Genomic DNA, 14243 nt, shown 5'->3' with positions numbered 1-14243 from the left:
TTCGTTCTTTTTCTTCTTCCGGCGCGTACGAGAGTAGAAGACGCAGAGGCTATGTCGGGACGACGTCTTTTATTCTTCCACATTCTAATCTACAGACGAAAAGCCGGTGGCCGGCCGACGTCCGACGGGACCGCTTCTACCGGAAGCGCCGGACTACTTCGGAATTCTCCCGTCGACTACTTCCGGAAACGTAAGAAAAGTGCGGAGCGTAAAAAATGTGGGTGGATGGGTCGGAGGAAGAGCACGGCACCTGTGGCGGTCAGACCGGGCGGAGGAAGGGACCCGCCGTCCGTCAGGGAGCGCAAGGCGGCAGTTGGCAGTATCTTCTCTCCGTCTTGGGTCGGCAGACGGCGGCGCCCCCGCTCTCCGCGCCGCTTTCGGCGTTTCTGCTCCTCCTCTGGATGCCGCCGCGGCCGCAGGTCTTGGTGCAGCTGCTCCACTGCTCCCAGTTGCCGGATCCGCAGTCCGTTTCTGTAACGAAAACCTCCTTTAGTCTGCCGCCGTTTACACCGCCGCCGGGAAAGATCTGCCAAAATCGTATAACGCGCCGGCGTCCGTTTTCCACACCGCTAGAAAGACACGACAAAAGAGGAGAAAAGGCCACCGGGCCCGTGGTGGTCGTCCACTATTCTTGGGGGAAAAAAGACTCCCTTACCGCCATAGGCCGAAGAAATTAAAGCCCGGTCTACACGTAACGTCTGGATGGACGTTTTACTCGAAATGAATGAAAACGGATGGGCTAGAGCAGGGCAGGGCCGGATTTTAGGCGATTGGAGCGATTGGTACCAATCGGGCCCTGCGCTTGAAGGGGCCCCGCATCACGTCAAAATTTATATATTTAAAAATAGTCCATGTTACAAAAATAAATATCTAGTTATACTATTATTAAATTCCTCAAATTAAATTCCTCCAAATTAAATTCTCCTATTATTCCTAAATTCTCCTAAATTTTCTTCCTAAATTTCTCTATTTCCTAAATTCTCCTATCCTCCTATTATTAAATTCCTCCAAAATTAAAAATAAAACAACATATTTCAATATGTAAATTAACAGTTAATTAATTTTGTTATTTAAAGTTTGAGGGGCCCCGCAAAAAAAAGTTCAATCAGGCCTCGCACCTATTCGATCCGGCGCTGAGCAGGGGTGGCCAATAGTTTTTGCCCCCGGGCAGGATTGGAAAGAAAAATTCTTTCACGGGCCGGACGAAATATTAAAATTAAATCATGTTAAATAACAGAAGTTCCTGACGCATGCGCAATGTCATCTGAAGAAACGTACAGTACGAACAAAAAAAAAGGTCGACGGGCAAGCGGCGCTGTGCGTCACGTCAGCATAAACAGAGTGACATGGCGGAATGGCAGATGAGTTTCAGTGAGTGTGGGGTCTTTCGCTCTTCAAATAGTGTAAATTTATAACAGACGAATGCAAAAGTTGTAAATCTCTACAATGGAATTTTTTTAAAACATGAAGTATCGCGAATCCATTCCACCAATTATTGGAAGTTAAGTAGCTAATTTTGAAAAATTAATCACGGGCCATATGTTGCCCACCCCTGGGCTAGAGCATTGTTTTCCGGTTAATCGTTGAGTATGTCTCGACGTGTAGACGCACGTTCGTCTCTACTGATTTTGGGTCTCGTCCTTTCTCGACTCGTACAGAACGCAAATACAGTCAAACCTGTTTTTATGCGGGGGATAGGGACCGCATTAAAAAAACGCATAAAAAAAATCTCACAAAACTTCACGAATGGCTGTAAATAATAGTTTTCGCAACACAATTAAAAAATATTTTTTTATGCGGTCAACAGGGACCGCATAAAAAAAGTCTCACATAGAAAATAACTCAAAACCGTACGAAATAGAATTTATTGACAACAGATGTCAGCACTTGACTGCATCGTCTGGTCTATCGTCTGTTTTACATATTTTTGTCTAGGTGGTGTTTTGTTGACTTAAAAAGTAAATTATTTCATTTTTCGCATATTCATGCAATAATATTACTATAATAAGTGCATTTATGCTATAATAAGTTTATTTAGCTATAATAAGTCAACGTAAGACATGACGAATCGCACGAGACTAGTCGCCAACTATACCGCACAAATAAAAAATCGCACAAATAAAAATCGCAGATAAAAAGAGCGCATAAAAACAGGTTTGACTGTAATTGTTATGTTTTTTTCTTCTCGACGGTTTATTACGCGGTGAACATATCGGACTTACGGCGATGGTCGCATGAATTTTTTTACCGAATTCGTCAAATTATATCGTAGTTGTCCTCGCCTGTGGAAGGTAAAGTTAAAGGATTACGGTTATAGAGACCAAAATGACGTAATCCGTCCAGCAAATTCGCGCGAACGAACCTTCTGCTCTGGAGAAACCGTCTTCTATCGACGACCGAGTGGCCGAACGGTGGAGGAGGCGGCCCGCCGCTCCGGAGAACCCGGGATCGAATTCGTACGGTTCCGAAACGCTGGGGAATTTTTCGGGTGGTAGACCGTCCGGATGTTACCACTCGGCCGCCCCGTCGTGGTCCTAGCCCAATCCATAATGGGCTGGCTAAAAGAGACCCTCTTAGTGTGTAGGGGCGGAAAGAGTTATAAAACAAGCCCATCTTTTGTACCACCGTAAGCGACGAACAACTTTTTTGATCTTAACTTCACTAGACAATGAAATAATGCATAAAGCGACCCATGGCTTTAATGAAACTGAGCGAAAGACGGAAGCGATAAACGTAGGATAAACGTTGGTAATTTCGTGATATTTTTAAATTCGTCTTGGACAAATAAGTAATGTAAGACGAGATTTGAAATTTTGCTAGCAGATAGCGTGAAATACGTTAAATTTGAAAATTCTGTTGATTCGAATAACTCATTTTACAACTGTTATCAAAGATCTCTATTGTAAGAATAAGAAACTTTCAAATTTGTACAAGTGTTTATCTTAAATTTACAAAGAAAAGATTGGTAAGTGAATTATTCTTTGATATTTCGATAAACTAAGAACTGGAGATGTATTTAAACACGCTGTTATTGTTATAATATAATTTTCGTCTACTAGTACGTATTTTCTATTATCGGGACTTATTGGACAGGCTTTACAAATACTGCACAGGTATATTAAATAAAACAAATTTCTGATCTGTGAAACTGTGTTGCAGTATCTGTAAAGCCAGTCCAATAAGTCCCGATAATAGAAAATACGTACTAGTAGACAAAAATCATATTATAATAAAATAAGGACATTGAGGCATATTAATTTAACGCTGTTATTATTTTTTATTGTATTGCGCGTTTAAATTTCCTTTGCTATTCGGGCATTTTTAGCTTTGGCTGAAATTCTAGACGTATCAAACACAAGGAATATTCAATAATTATAGTCGTTTAGAGAAGTAAAGTAATATATGTAACTTATAGAATAAGAGTGCGGTCCGTTTAATAGTATAGTTAACACGCCCATTTACGAAATATATATCCGATAATTAAAGAACGATTAATTTTATTACGAATTTACCAATGTTTACCCTACACGAGTTTTCGTTCGGTTTTATCCGACATCTTACCCGATCGAGCCGTTACGCGCAGACCGGGCTTAACGTAAATCGTAATTTCCGACTTAAAACGAGAAGCCGTGCCATTTTTGTACGCATCGGTTGTTATATTACGTTACTTATTGTCTTAATGCCTCCGGAAGGAAGAGCACTCACCACAGGCGGGGTTGTCCTTGCACTTCCTCCTCTGGACTAACTTCCTGGGACAGGGCTTGCCGCCGTTCTGGGCGTTGAGTTTGACCATCCTCCTCCTCTCCTTTCGGCCGCTTCCGCAGGTCCTGGAGCACGGCGTCCACTCCGACCAGACGGTGACCACGCAGTCGATGACCGGTCGTTCTCGGTCTGGGACGGGGGCGGCCGGACCCGGTTGGAGGGCGGCCAGGGCGCCGATGGGAGCTGCGAGAGAAGCGGATCATTGGACGAAAGGGTGGTGGGAGACAAGAGAAACTGCTTACCGCACACCAGGCCCTTCTCCAGGTTGACTGAGGCGTCTTTGATGCTGTAGGCGTAGGCGAAGGCCGAAGGCAGCAGGGGCACCCGCCCGTAATCTGTACCGAGAGACAAAAAATAAGCATTGGTCCGGGCGGTCAAGGAGAGGGAACCCATCGAATTACGTCAATTCCTTCCGCCGCCACCCGAAATATTTTCACGGGTCGCGACTTCCGGAGGCGTTTGGCCTCGGACATAAAATCACAAACCGGGTTTAATATGCGTATAAAAGAATGGAAGCTCTTAAAGAATAGAGACTGGTTAACGGCGTCGTTTACGTTGCGTTATAACCAAGTAAAGCGGAGCGGGTAGAGACGGAGGAAATATAAAAGCCAAAAAGATGGCTTATTTTTCGTTAATGGATACGAACGCTTCTTAACTATGAAAACAGCGGCACAAATTACCGTTTGACCGATGTTAGTCATTCCCGTCTCCTCCCCCACCGACGCTCGGCAAATAATCCTACGACTGTCAGTGCGTGACAAACCCTGACCCGAGTAATAATTCGGCATTCGATCTATACCCGATCTGCGAAGCCGTCTTTAAATATTTCATGTGTTGGTAAAACCCGTCCTTTTTATACCCTTATACTCTCTACCGACTTCCAGGTTACGGATTTTCTTTGTAGGAAAGTAAAGAACTCTCCGTTTTCCTGGTATACCCACTTCCGATTATCCGTGCATCGTCAAATTATTTTCTCCCTGGACGGAGCGCCGTCCAGGGAGAATAATTTAATACGCGACTTCTCGTTCGTTACTCCGCGGCGTAACGAATGAGAAGTCGCGTACCTATCGTCGGAATACGAGGATAGGCTTACCGGACCGGCCGATTTTCCAGGAAAGGGTTAAAATGACCACGGGGTCGATTTACTTACGAAACTTTAGAAATTTATTGGTAGAGTACGTCTGAAAATATCACTTATACGCTATGAACTGCATATTTCAAACAATATTCTAATAGTCCTAAATTAAAATACAGTAATTTGGAAAAACGAGTTGCGTAACTTTCCTGGCAAAAACATTTAAAAATTTACGAATATTTTATTTAAAAACTTTTTATATTATTACTAGCTGTACCCGGCCACGCGTTGCTGTGGCTCAAAATGTATCTATTATAACTGTATAACACTCCCCGCGGGGGGGGGAATTTCGAAAAATCTCTTCTTAGTGTACTGTACATTCTCTTGACGTACACTATTAAAATGCAATCAAAAAACGCAAGAAACCGCATTTAAAATATAATAGAAGCTGACTTCTTCACGGTAAGCCTTAATCCTATCCCTCTCCCCGCGGGGGGAAATTTCGACATTTACATAATATAAAAACGCGCGTATTCGAATGCAACGTTGTGTCAAAATTTCAAAGCGATGGGTTAAGAACTTTCTGAGATTTAAGATTTTGAACAAACGAACATTTACATTTTTATTTATATAGATTATAAAATGGCAAAAGGTTAATTTCGAGAGTAGAGAAGAGTTTTATTTTTCAAAACAAATTGTAAGCACCCGTAACCAGTAAAATATTCGTTAAATCCGACTCTACTCGAGATACATCACCACCCCTTTGTATCTTCACCCCCCCCCCCGACCTTTACCACCAAAATTTAATAGCATCGATCCCCGTAACATAAACTTCTCTGCAAAATTTCAGAAAGTTTCGACAAAAGACGCGGGAGTTAATAAACTTCAAAGTGAGTGAAGAAAATCTTTCCCATCACGCACTAACATCCATACATATAGGAAAAAATCCCGAAATTTTTGCACCCCTCGACATACCACTAGCCTAAAAATTAAAATCTTGCAGTCTTTTGATTAATCATCACACTTCCTCCGTTATATACAACAGCCAGGGAAGTAAAAATGTAAGAATTGTACTTATAAATGTAAAATTTAAACTTGTGCGCGATATTTTTGAAAATAGAAGAAATTATATTTTACTTTGTATATTTATTGACTAAATATACGCATCAGCTTACGAAACTTGGGACTCGCGCTTGCATTGCGTTATAACAGTTGTAGGTCATTTAAAACCTCTGAATAGTCTCTTAGTTCAGAGGACCATTTTGAATAATTCGTGTTTTTCGTGCACTGATTAGCACGAATAATCGGCAGTTCCGTGTAGTTAGAAAAATTCAAATATCTTGCCTATTCGTAAGCAGTGGCACGAAGATACAGTTAAACCTCGGTTTTCGAACTTAATATTCTTAAACTGAAATTCTTTCTTGAGAAACAATATAAAATGGATTAATTCGTTTCCGACGCACAAAACTAAGCTTGTTGTTATTTTTTAACTGTTTTAGGTGTATTTCATGAATAAACATGCAATATACCTACAAATACAATATAATAAAATCTATATATCCATTTTATATATACTGTACTGTAATTGGTTCGATGTTTCTTCCTGTCTGCGCCATGAAAGTTACCAAACGGATCGTAATTGGTGATTCGCTTGCGCGTTTTTTAAAATTGGGCGAAAATGGAACCAACGAAAATCTTTTCTTGCAATAGGTGACTCGATCTCCGGTTTTTGCGTATGTATAATTCAATTTTTTAAAGTTTTGAGCCGCGTGTAGAAAATCGGAATTCTTATTTTTATGGTATTTGTACAGAAAATTAGTTTGGATCAGGCACTATCAATAAGATAAAGTTGCTTTTCAAACCGCTATCCCGACAGCCCATTTCTGTCTAGGACGTTACCCGCTTTTGAAATTATTTCCGAGGGTACAGAGATCCATTACCAATGGACCGCGGGTCCATTACGGATAATACATTTGCGCTTGTACAATCCGGGGAAAATCGTCTCGAACCACGGTTCTAGTACATTTGAAGACAATGCTGTCATTGGTCGAGTTTACGATCAATTCGTGGTTTCCCATGGTATCGTAGCTCCAAAAAATCGAAAGGGCAGTCTCATTTCGTGCCTACAAGCCTCTACCGAGATCGAATCACCCAACAGCGGGACGGAGCGTTGAGCTTTATGATCCTTTGGCTCGAGAGGGTTTTTCACCAACTGCTGGGTGATTCAAATATAAATTTTTGAATGTAGGATTCGGGTGTGGCGAAAGAATGGGAAAGGTAGAGTAGAGTTCTTCGTTGAGAAATCGCTTATTTTTATTATCGAAAAGAATACCTTTCACAGACATTGTCATTGCCAGTTTTGAAGATGCGACATTTTCTTTTATGCAGTTTATCATCGGAATAATTTCAGAAATGATCACTCAAGTTTCACCACTTTGTTATCTGGTCACGTATTTCATGGGATTTACACTCTATGGAATAGTTTAGCGGAGAGATCTCGCAAATAAACTAGTGTCTCGAATACGGAAACACCTTGCAACTATTTGCGGATTAATTTCGCACTAGTGTTCGACGTAGAAATGGCTATGGACAGATTGCACGAACGGGAAGACTCGTAGCAAAAACGATCGAACAAATCGCACCAATGATCGGAAGGATTTTCTATCTCGAACGTACGGTGTGGCAGAAAATACGACCCATTATACATAATAGGATGGATCCCACAATTTAACGGAATGATTTCGTCTAATTACGGACAGAGTAGTATGTTGCGGCGAAAATTATTCTTTTTTTATTCTATTCGCGTGATGTAAATGTAAGAAGTAACTCTCACTAATATAACAAACTAAGTTTTATTTGCAATCATTTCGAATTCGAAAATTTAGTATCTGGCTGATATAAAGACAGGCATAGATTACATAAAACGGATTTTTCTTACTCTGACAGAAGATTGCTACTGAAATTCGATAAAGTTATACTGATTGTAATGCATTATATGCTTTCATACGCAGGTAAACGATAGAATTCAATGTCCGGATTCATTGTATCAACCACAGGATCATTGACTCGCGTCGACTCATCGGTTCTAGGTTTAGGTGTAACATTGTAGTCTACTTTCGAATGCGGAGAAGCATTCCTCTATAGCAGCGATTCTCAACCCCGTAAACTCGACCAACTTTTTTCTGTACCCCTAAACAACCCAAGTTGTTTAGGGGTACAGAAAAAAGTTAGTTATTATGGCAGAAAAAAATAATATATTATGTACCACAAATTAATAATATTAAAAAATTATTACATAAAAAATGTTCCTTGCAACAATCACAGACTTTATTATACATTTCAAAATGCAAAAATAGAAATAAAAACTTATGCTGCGGATTGTACAATGCAACAGATCAATAAATGCGGCGCAGTCGGTCAATGGTAGTAGGGATACCATTATGTGTGATTAGTGATTATGCTACGGACTTTTGATGGTGAGGCGTGTTACCGTTATTATTATTATTATTATTATCTCTCAACAATATTTCCACGTGTTGTTTGAAAAAGTACTTTTTATTGATAGCAAGGAAAAGGACATTGCTAGTTTCTCCAGATTTTCTCTACAAGCGGTAATTTTTTTCATTATTTATTTAGTATTTTTATTAATTTTTTATTGACAAGACTATGTCTTGTTTATAAAATCGTACTGCCTGCTATGTTATCAGCTTAGAGGTATGAAGGAGTACACGTCAAAAGTTGCAATTTGGCACAAAGTATTAGGTGCCAAATCATGAGCGCATAAAAATACCAGACTTTTAGGTACTCGGGGACCGAGAACCTAGTCAAAATAAAATTTAAAATGGCGACACTCTCTGCAAATAGGCAGTGCGAGATTTGCGCATTCGTTGCTCGTTGGGAAGTTGGAAATGCTAATGAAAAAAGGTTGGAAACCTCTGCTGTATAGGATTAAGTTGTGGTGAGTTCGTGCCTACAAAGGTTTTTTTTTTTTTTTTTTTAAACTCTTTCCGCCCTGTGGGCACTAAGAGGGCCTCTTTTAGAAGGCCCATTATGGGTTCGGCCAGGCCCACAATGGGGCGACCGGGTGGTGAGGGACGGGGCCCGACATATCCGAACGGACCACCCCCCGAAAAATTCCTGGGGATTATTCGACCCGTTCGGATTCGATCCCGGGTCCCCCAGAGCGGTAGGCTGCCACCTTGACCGCTCGGCCATCCGGCCGTCTGCCTACAAAGGTTTTGTAATTGTTGTTCAGGCCAGGACAGGTCGGTGTAGCGTTCGAAGTTATTCTTGTTGCCGCGGCATCCTCCGTAGACGAACTGCAGGCACTGCAGGGCCAGTGGTTAGTATTTGTAATTTATGGACTGTTCCGTCAGTCTGTAACCGTAATTGATGAAATGTTACGTTATCCATTATTAAATAAAATCCCGGAAATCTGTTTTTCGGATCGTCACAATGTTTACGTTGAAAGGATAGAAATAATTCCGAGTTGTACGAGTCTTCCACGGCCGCATGTTTCACAATTCCGATGGGAGCTAAAATAGCTACGAGACTTATATTCCTCCCTTTATTCGTTGGTCGCATTTATACGTTCGGGCGAATATCCATGATGTCGGTGGGTGGTCAAATTTATTCTCGTTTCGTCTAAAAACAGTAATGGCGAATTTTGAATTGACCATCGCCTTGCATAACACACTCTCATTCATTATTCTTGGGTCAACACTCCAGACATTAACTTTCCTGTCTTTTCCGGGTGATGTTTGCGGCCTTCATATATCTGCAAATCGAACTTTAGGTTTTTCGTATATTATCACCTCCCAGTTTCGATCGGATACCATCGATTGGCAATGAATTATCTCCTTCTCTCACGGATGGCATAGAAGTGATCCTTGCATTTGCCGACATGGACAGGATCTAACAGTAAAGCAATCGGCGTAGTTTCCTTTGTTCGTTTTTCGACCCCATTTTCCTTTAGGCCATCGAAATGCTTTTATTTTTGCCCCTAAATTTTATTAGGCATGCTCAATCTATTCGGGGCGTATAGACATTATTACTTTGACCTCAATGTATTTCGAAAACGAAGTCACGGACATATAAATAAAGATCATCATCAAACCCAACTCGGACAAACATTCTTTATTACATTTCTGAGAACGAACTCAATTCTATAAGCCACAAAGACTTTGTCACGCGATTTGCACGATATCCCTTTGTCGCATGGGCTCGAACTACCACACGGTATCTCGAAAGAAAGTCATGGATGAGGAATTGGAAAGTGGCAATATTTTATAAAAATCGATGGAAGAGATTTAGAGAACGAACACGATCTCGTAAGCTACAAAGAAGGTTTGGCTGACGCTCCTCCTCAATAAGTAAATATGTTAAAGTTACGAGTCAGACAAAAGGCACGGAATCGGAAGAATCGCAACAACACCAGGCGCGAAGCCCGGGTTTCTGCACGGCAGTGCAACGACTTGGCAAAACGACCGATCGTAGTCACGCAGTAATTTGTACAACGAAGGCAACCCGTAGGTTTGGGGTTTTCGCTTCCGATTGGAAAATTCTTTCGGAATCTGCCACTCGAAAGTGGTAAAGATGGAAAGGGAGAGCGCTCTACGGCACGGGCTAGCCGCTTACAGAAGAAACAGAAGGTCGCGTTTCGACCGAAAACGTAAATGCGAAAAGGAAGGAGTACCTACCTCTGAGCATGACTTCGCACATTCGGTTACAGTCGGTGTAGCGTTCGAAGTTATTCTTGTTGCCGCGGCATCCTCCGTAGACGAACTGCAGGCACATGGTGCGGCCGGAGTCGTAGTACCAGCGGGGGAAATATCCTCTGCACGGACCCGAGTCCTTTTCTTTGGTGCAGATTTCTGATGGGACAACGGAGATTTTAGTCCGAGCCCCGGACGACCAGAAACGTAACTCTTACCTTTGGCTTCGGCGTAGTCGACGGTGCATTCGGGTCTGTCGGCGGCGCAGGGAGATTTCTGTATCAACTCGGCGTTGCAGACCGTGGGTCCCGTCGGATTGGTGTACAACCGGGTTCTGGTTTTCGTCCCCTTGCCGCAGGAAGCGCTGCACGGAGACCATTCGGACCAGTGGGTCACTTCGCACGTCGGGTCTGTCTGGGGTGAACGAAAGATTAGCCTGCTCCTGGAAGAGCCATGGGGAAAAACGCCATTCCGTCGGTACGCTTTCTTTAAAACCCCCAACGATTCCGAGTTGGCCAACTCCTGGACCAGTCGGATTCCCGTGACTTCTCCCTCTGGCGTCGTTCCGGAAGTAATACAGAATCTCCTCGGTTTTCTATTTGTAAGTATGGCAAGCCCGGCTCCACGTCGTTTCGTTACCGTGGTTTCCGACCAAGGTACGAGTACCTTTGTAATCGACTACAATTATCTTTGTTAAACTCTCGGTTCTAGGAGGGAAAGAAATGCCGGAGGGCAAACACGCCTTCCGGCATTTCTTTCCCACATTAATTAACAATTAGAGTAATTTTAACTCAATTATATATCGTTTATATCAATTAGTGTACGGTCAAATTTGTTTCGTTACTGGTCGTTTGGCTTAACGTCGCGGTTTTCACCAACACTATCGACGACGTTCGGCCAGGACAGGCTGTGTAATAAGAGACGAACGTATCCCACTCGAATTCCACTAAAGATCGTCCCTGAACACCGGCGCTGCGGTTGATGCCGTAACGAACCGTTGTATGAAATACTGGAATCGCGGAAAAAATGGTCGTTCGAAAAGAAGCCAAATAGTATAATATAATTGTCATCTAATCGTTTAGTTTTGTTTCAACTTGTTTTTAAACGATTGGCGGCCATTGTGTTTATTCCATTTCGTATCTCTTGCTACAATTTTCTCTCATTTTCTGCAGGAAAACCCGGAAATTCTAAGATTAGATATTTTCGTTATTGTACGAATAAGCACATTGTATTTTTTGCCGTTCTACGTAATATATTTTTTAAGTTTATATGCCCGTCCAGATATTCACTGCGTTGCTGCATTAATGAAAAATAAAACTAAGCAGAATATATTAAAACTAGAAATTCTTATTTTTCCGTAGAATATGGATGACTTTCTATGAAGGAAGTAAAAATGGAAGAATTGAGAAGAGTAGTCAATATTTTGTAAAAATTAGGTAGCTTGTACTTTCCGTCGGAACATAAAAGAAAATGGCCAAAATTTCATCTGAATTGGACAAAAATATCAGGGGAATTCACAAACGCAGATGGACTATAGCTTTTATATTATTAATGCCAAGCTATATTCCCTGGCAATCGACTTAGTTTCTATTTACGGTGAAATGCTTCAGTCGTTTCGGCTTTTCGAATCTTTAAAATGTCTTTATTGTGGACGGCAACGCGCTGCAATCCAATGTTTCAAACCCTTAAAACGATTCGATCATAGAGACTCGCTCGCCAATTGGCCGCGATTACTAACGCCGCGCATTCGAACGGAGAACTTCTTTTCGGCAGTTAAGAGACTAGTTTCTAACGGAGCCGAGAAAAAGCGGGAGCGCCAAAATTGTTACCCGGGCCAACTAATAAATTCATAGAAAACTCTCGTACGAATACGAAAATTTATATTATCACTTGTATTTGTACGTATTTTTTTTGTATCAACTCTCAAAGTTTTCAAGAAATGCAATATTAATGCATTAATCGTCCATACCCTCTTCGTGCTGCTTCGCAAACCGTCTTACTACTCCCACGCCAGGATACAATTGCAGATGTGAATGACTGTTGGGACCTTAACAGAGTCGTAGAGCGTGTCCATAGGAGCAAACAAATGGAAGGAACCATACCTATAAATGTGATCTTACGCGTGCGGCTAATTCCCATTAAATCAGCCACACGCGCTCCGCTAAGACTAGCGTTTAACTACTTTGTATTTAGCTTAGGCGACTCTGTCGACTTGGAGTAGCCCACTCGACCGTTCCTGAGTACTCGATGTTATATAGTTTTAGGGGGTATGGGAGTTCGCCCCCAGGCACCGAGGTACGAGCGATACCAGCACCGAAGCGCACGACTACGTGCGGAGCGTCGGCGCTACTAGCTATAGCGAGCCTTGACAACACGGAGCATGGAGAATTGGCAGTAGTCGGTAGAAGTTAATGCATTTATTACTTGTTTAGGCGCCGATCGCCGTGCCTATAACATAACTTGCTTCCAAGCTGACGTCCGTGACTTTTCTTTAGTGTTTTTCGATAAATATCATTAGAACTTCCGATCGCCGTGCTGTACTTACTGCTAAACTAGCGATAGGCTTAGCGGAGCAGGCGGCGTGACTCCCTATAGCGTCCGAAGTAGACTTAAGGCTGATTTCAGGAAGCTGCATCTTGCCAAGGTTTAAGTTTAGATGTACGGTTCCTTTAACTTTTCTGCTTCTGTGGACATGCTCTGCAGCTCTCTTAAGCTTCCAATAGCGTCATTCGCATCTGTAATCCTACCACCCAAGAGATAGATTTTCGTTACTCTTTGCCAAGTGAATTTACCACTTTCGTATGTAAAAAATAAATTTCGTAAACACTACAACGAAATTTCCTTACATTTCATCAAAATACCTCGTCGGCACAAATTTCCAAACCGTCTTCTTTATCAATTTACCTGTTTATCTACGTACTGCTAAAAGTCCGAGATTGTTTGTTTGGTTGTAATTAAATGCAAAAAAACGCGCCAAATTTTAAAGAATCTCGTACGGCAGACGACAGTAGAAACAAAACAAGTTTCGTTATCGTCGTTTTTTTCTGTCCGCGGCGTCGTTCCGTTTTTAACGCTGCCGATTACGTCTCTTTACGTAGAGAACCACTTTTTACTTTTAATTTATTCAGTGTCGGACGGAACGGCGTACCCGACCAAGGCCCGAAAACGTTGGCGCGATTAGTAAATCGAATGACGGAGTAAGAATCGAAGTTTCGCGTGAATTATAGACGGATAACGTGAGTTCTAATTATTTAATAGTTATTATTTATATTAAAATAACGTCCGTCCGTCTCTGCGCCTTGTCTTCTCTTGTATCGGCTAGTTAGGCATGAGCTTTCAGGCTATATCGCTCCGTGGTAAAGTGTGAAGTAATTGTCATGTAATAGTAATTGTATGCGTTTGTAGTGGTCGTTACGCGGGGAATAATGCCTTCCGTGATGTCTTTTAAGGATAACTGGTTCTTATTCGGGAGTTATAGACGTGGAGAAAATCCGGAAATCTCCACCTGGTCATCTCGTCTGGCCAGGCGCCACCACCGAACTCCCAGTGTTCGGGGAACGGACTGCTGGACCACTGGTGGTCTCCTCTACGCCTCTAAAGACTTTGACCGACACGCACCCGTATTTTACCGACTTGGTAAAATACGGAAAATGGGGGTAAAAATACAAATCGAACGTCGGTGGCATTCGAAT

At 42.0% G+C, this 14243-nt stretch overlaps 1 protein-coding gene across 1 annotated transcript in view; it reads right to left on the bottom strand.

Moving 5' to 3' along the window:
- Window positions 1-54: 54 nt before the first annotated feature.
- The window catches only part of LOC136990576 (spondin-1-like), a 31363-nt gene continuing 17174 nt past the window's right edge, over window positions 55-14243 (bottom strand). Inside the window, 5 exon segments of the mRNA XM_067288969.1 lie at window positions 55-471; window positions 3706-3945; window positions 4005-4097; window positions 10537-10710; window positions 10770-10965. Coding sequence (XP_067145070.1) covers window positions 293-471; window positions 3706-3945; window positions 4005-4097; window positions 10537-10710; window positions 10770-10965 — 882 coding nt within the window. The 3' untranslated portion in view covers window positions 55-292.

This window comes from Centruroides vittatus, unplaced genomic scaffold, assembly GCF_030686945.1.
Source record: "Centruroides vittatus isolate TY-2023 unplaced genomic scaffold, ASM3068694v2 scaffold_946, whole genome shotgun sequence".
Taxonomy (NCBI): domain Eukaryota; kingdom Metazoa; phylum Arthropoda; class Arachnida; order Scorpiones; family Buthidae; genus Centruroides; species Centruroides vittatus.
The sequence above is the reverse complement of the archived record's forward strand: the minus strand, read 5'-3'. Positions and strand labels throughout refer to the sequence as shown.